The sequence below is a fragment of the Monopterus albus genome, unplaced genomic scaffold, assembly GCF_001952655.1.
Source record: "Monopterus albus unplaced genomic scaffold, M_albus_1.0 scaffold118.1, whole genome shotgun sequence".
In the NCBI taxonomy this organism is placed as follows: domain Eukaryota; kingdom Metazoa; phylum Chordata; class Actinopteri; order Synbranchiformes; family Synbranchidae; genus Monopterus; species Monopterus albus.
The window spans coordinates 132,550-136,926 of record NW_018127998.1 but is presented as its reverse complement, the minus strand read 5'-3'; the positions used below and the strand labels follow the sequence as shown (position 1 = coordinate 136,926).

The 4,377-nt window shown below is 40.8% G+C and overlaps 1 protein-coding gene across 3 annotated transcripts in view; it reads left to right on the top strand.

Moving 5' to 3' along the window:
• The window catches only part of LOC109966771 (microphthalmia-associated transcription factor-like), a 26,636-nt gene that overhangs the window by 12,084 nt on the left and 10,175 nt on the right, over positions 1-4,377 (top strand). For 2 of the 3 annotated variants that reach the window (XM_020611899.1, XM_020611901.1), the window contains exon 2: positions 54-291. In XM_020611899.1, coding sequence (XP_020467555.1) covers positions 54-291 — 238 coding nt within the window. Of the gene's footprint in view, positions 1-50; positions 292-4,377 lie in introns of all 3 variants that reach the window. The other variant, XM_020611898.1, reaches the window with a different exon arrangement.

Below are 4,377 nucleotides of genomic sequence, written 5' to 3'. Positions count from 1 at the left end.
TCCAACCCGCTCTTTTTCTTCACACCCCCACTTTCTCTGTCTCTGCTCAGCAGCCCGTCAGGCCAGCATGGCTCCTCCAAGCCCCCGCTGAGCTCCTCGGCCATGACATCGCGCATCCTGCTGCGGCAACAGCTGATGCGGGAGCAGCTTCAGGAGCAGGAGCGGCGGGAGCAGCAGAGACAACAGGCCTCCCAGTACGCACAAAGCACAGTGGCCCAGACCCCTGCCATCAATGTCAGTGTCCCCGCCAGTTTACCACCCGCTGCACAGGTGCCAATGGAGGTTCTGAAGGTAGGTAACAGTGGTAATGGTTTGTGCAAGGGAACAAGAGGGAATGTGGCATAATTGTCAGTTTGAATGTGTAAAGTTTCCACCTCTGAAATTAGAAGTTCCATGTGTCATAGTTGCAGTCTGAATGGTCCAGGCGGATTTGTATTTATAGATTTTATTGACTCGTGTGTGAACAATCAGGCAATTGTGGTTTCTCGTGTAAAAAAAAACACGGGAGTGAGTGAAGTGTGTTAAAATGCGTATATGAGGATTATCTTTCCTGAGAGAATTCCTCTTTAATGCATGCTGTGCTTCCAACCATTTGGATTTAGCCATCTTTAATCCTATTTGCTCAGCTACAGTCACATCTTTTCATGGCTTTGATTCCCTGGCAGTCCAGTGGGACAGGAGACTGTTAAGATTTTCTGTACGAGTAGAGACCGTCGTGTAAGGGGGAACATTTAACAAGGCAGTCTGGTGAGTTTTCTTGTTTGTCTTCTTTGGGTATTTTCAGAAAACTGCCATTTTTATGAGATATTGGTAGAAAGGTGTTGAGCTGTGGTGCGCGGTGCTGCACATGCTGGTTTGTGACAGAGAATTTCTGGGTTATTACTGTTTTAAGGTCATATCTAGTCTTTATTTTCTTGTACAGCCTCCTTTGGTTTGGTGATTTATAGTATAAAAAGTCCAATATTTGCAGAGTACAAAGACTTAAACCTTTTTTATGTGTTCTCTACAAAACAGTGAGTCCTATTTCAGCTTTGTGTTTGTACTTTTTCGAAAAATGTGATTTATATGTTATTTAAGGGAATGTAAAACGTACATGTAGTTTATGATGAGAACACATCTACATGTTGTTGTTTACATTTTCTTGTGTTTAAGATTTAGCATTTTTCTAAAGGAGACAACAAGTAAGCTGCTGATTATAAAACTGATTTCCATTTATTTTTCACCTTTTTTACACACACACTGTGTAGATGCAAGTGCTTCCATCCTGCAACAAATATGTGAGCGTCAGGGAATCTTTGTACAGCTATGTTTCACTGGTCCTTCATTGGAGTTTTTAAGATCATCATATCAACAAATTGAAATATTTGGGGCCCAAAAACTTTGATTTTATAGAAATATAATATAGCTGCTATATAGGCTGTGTGTACTGTACTGTTGCTAGTAAGCAATTGCTGACAATCCTCAATGGAAAACAGAATACTCTACAGTTCTAATTGCATAACAAAATGTCCTGTGAGCGACTGAGTAATCTCCGTTCTACTAAGTCCATTCACAGCTCATTCAGAGATTTCATGGTTACTTATTTCAGCTACACTTTCATCACCCTGGATGTGTGTGGCATGGGCCCGGACACATACAGTATATCCACTGAAAACACTGCCCTCATCATGCTGCATAAACATTACTTACTCTGCGTAATCTGCTGCTCTTTGAGAGGTTTAAAATGCCCCCACCCTGAACCCTCACCCTGTGGACAATACATCAAGCTTAAGTAATTTCACTGCTCTGGCGAGAGCTTACAGACATTCTTCACTGACTGAAGCCCTCAAACAAAAAGGCTGTTCCAGCTTGGCGCTGCTGAGCTGCGTTAACTTGCTCCCCTGTCTTTGGGTAGATTAGTAGGTTGTGAGGCTACATGAAGCTCAGGGGTACCAGGCAGAGCTGCTGGACCTCAAAAAGTGCAAACATCAAGCTCAGATGAGTTTATCTAAAGACTGATTGGACCCTTAATTAACCAAATGACCTCTGACCTTTTGGGGAATAAGTAAGGGATCAGTTTAGGGATCAAGACAAAGGCGGGCACAGCCTTACCACACACCAAACGCTAATTCATCGAAGAATGCTCGTAATTAGCTCCCACTCCTTTCATTCCATGGCATTTTCAAGAGAAAATGCTGCTTTGAAATTTATGTAGGATAACGTTCTAAAAGGGTTAAAAAACTTTTCAAGATTTTTTCAAAGGACTTACCGTGCTATGAAAGGAGCGAAGAGCTCTAAAACCCTGGACAAAATGTACGTTTTCTTTTAGATTATACAGTCAGTGCCCCTCATGATGTACACCGAGATTTAAAAAGACATTTCAATTCAGTTTGGATTTGTTAATTAATACAAGACATTTAACTTGAAATGGTTCATCTCAAACACAAGATTAAATGTTGTATAAAAATAATGTAGTTAGCACTGTTCTCTAAATGTTCATGTTTCATTTTAACACAACATATTTAAAGTCACAGGGGTTTTGTACTGCATTGGTAGTTTGCCAAGCTTTTGCATAACAGCATGAGAATATGTCAGAGGTGGAGAAGACGGCGGGTTTCTCGGATGCAGCTGCCCACATCAGCATCACTGTTGTCATCTGCAAGTTTCACAGAGCACGTTAGCAGCTTAACCGTAAGACAAAGTGGCTTTTTCTTCTAGTCTGCGTAGCAAATGGGGGCATTCTTGATAATGTATCCTGGCAGGACCATCGTGAAATGCCCAAAGCATGCAAGTAAAACAAATACAAATCAGTGTTTGTCATTCTGCTCTTGCTCTGCGACCTCTCTCCACACAGCAGGATGCTTTGTGCGTGTTGTTGCAGTGTTTTTGACTCTGTCTGGGTTACACTGATGCCCTCGGGGTACGATGGCTAAAAATGAGCTGATAAACAAGATGTCTTTTTTGCTGTGGCTGCAGATGCTGTGAGTTGGCACTTGATGTTACATTTCCAAACTGTTTATTTTGGAAAGAGTAGAGTAAGTGAAGCTGTACAGAATAAGGTTCAAGTCCTGGCTGCTGGCACTAAGTTCTCTTTATAATCCATTTCTCAGCAAACTGGCTTCTCACAAGCTGACAAACTGAAAGATTAGTGTTATGGGTGTATTACAGTGTATCTAGGACTCCTAAAGATCTATTACCAGTACGTGTATATGAACACCATCATGTTTAGACTCCTTATGCATACTTTAGATACACTGACAAAGACCCAGTAGAAGTCCAGTCAGTCTAGATGTATCCACTTCTACACCATGAAAAGCGGCATTATTCACAAATACGTATGTTTTCACCCCCAGGGTTTAGTTCATCATAACAAAAGCTACAGTATGTGTTGAGAAGGCCGGGATGTTCTGAGGTCTGTGTCCCTCAGGCGAGCTCCAGTGAGGCCATCAAATTATCTGTGATAATTTAGAAAATCCCTCAAAACCCAAAGATATTCAGCCTACTTTCATATAAGGCAAAGAAAAGCAGCAAATCATCAAATATGAGCAGCTGGCAACAATCAACTAACCTTTTCAGCTCTACACATGAAACATATACAGTGAAGCAATAATAGGAAGCAATAGGAGAGAAGGAATTAAAACATCTGTGTACACTGTAATACTGGTGCATCTTTTACTTTGTCTTCCACACACAATGGCCTCACTGACCTCTTTGTTTCTATTCTTAGTGCAAGAGAAAGAGAGTGACAGTTGTATAGGGGTCTACACTAATCCTCTGTGCTGTTTTTGTTTCTGATCAGTAGACAGTGGCAACTATCAGTTCTGTGGATGTGCGAATTTACAAGAGGCATAGACAGACAGACAGAGTCGGTGGGACTTTGTGTCTGTCCGTAACAAAAGTATTAATTGTATATATACATATGGCTACGGCAGTGGTTTCTACCCTGGAGGTGAATCTGAGAGGTCATGTGAGGATTAGGTCATTGTTAGACTGTTGATACTGATGTATCGTATTTTACCGTTGTAGTTGGATGAGATAGTGCTAACTGTCGCTACTTTACATAAAGTTACATAGCACAGTCAATTTGTGCCCATATATACAGGTATATACACACACATACAGTATATTCACACATTCAAATGACTGAAATTTAAGACTTCCTGAATGTACTCTACACTGATCTTTGATCATTTAATAATAATTTTTTATGCACAATGCCAACATTTCATTGCTTTCACCTTCTGAAATATTTGAATATTTCTGATTTCCTTTGTCTTCTGTGATATTAATCTACATATTTTTGTCTCTTGGACTGTGGGTGCCACAAAACAAGCTGCTGTCTGTATGCTGTGTCAACTTGGACTACAGCGGCAACTAGGAGATTGTGATGGGAATAAT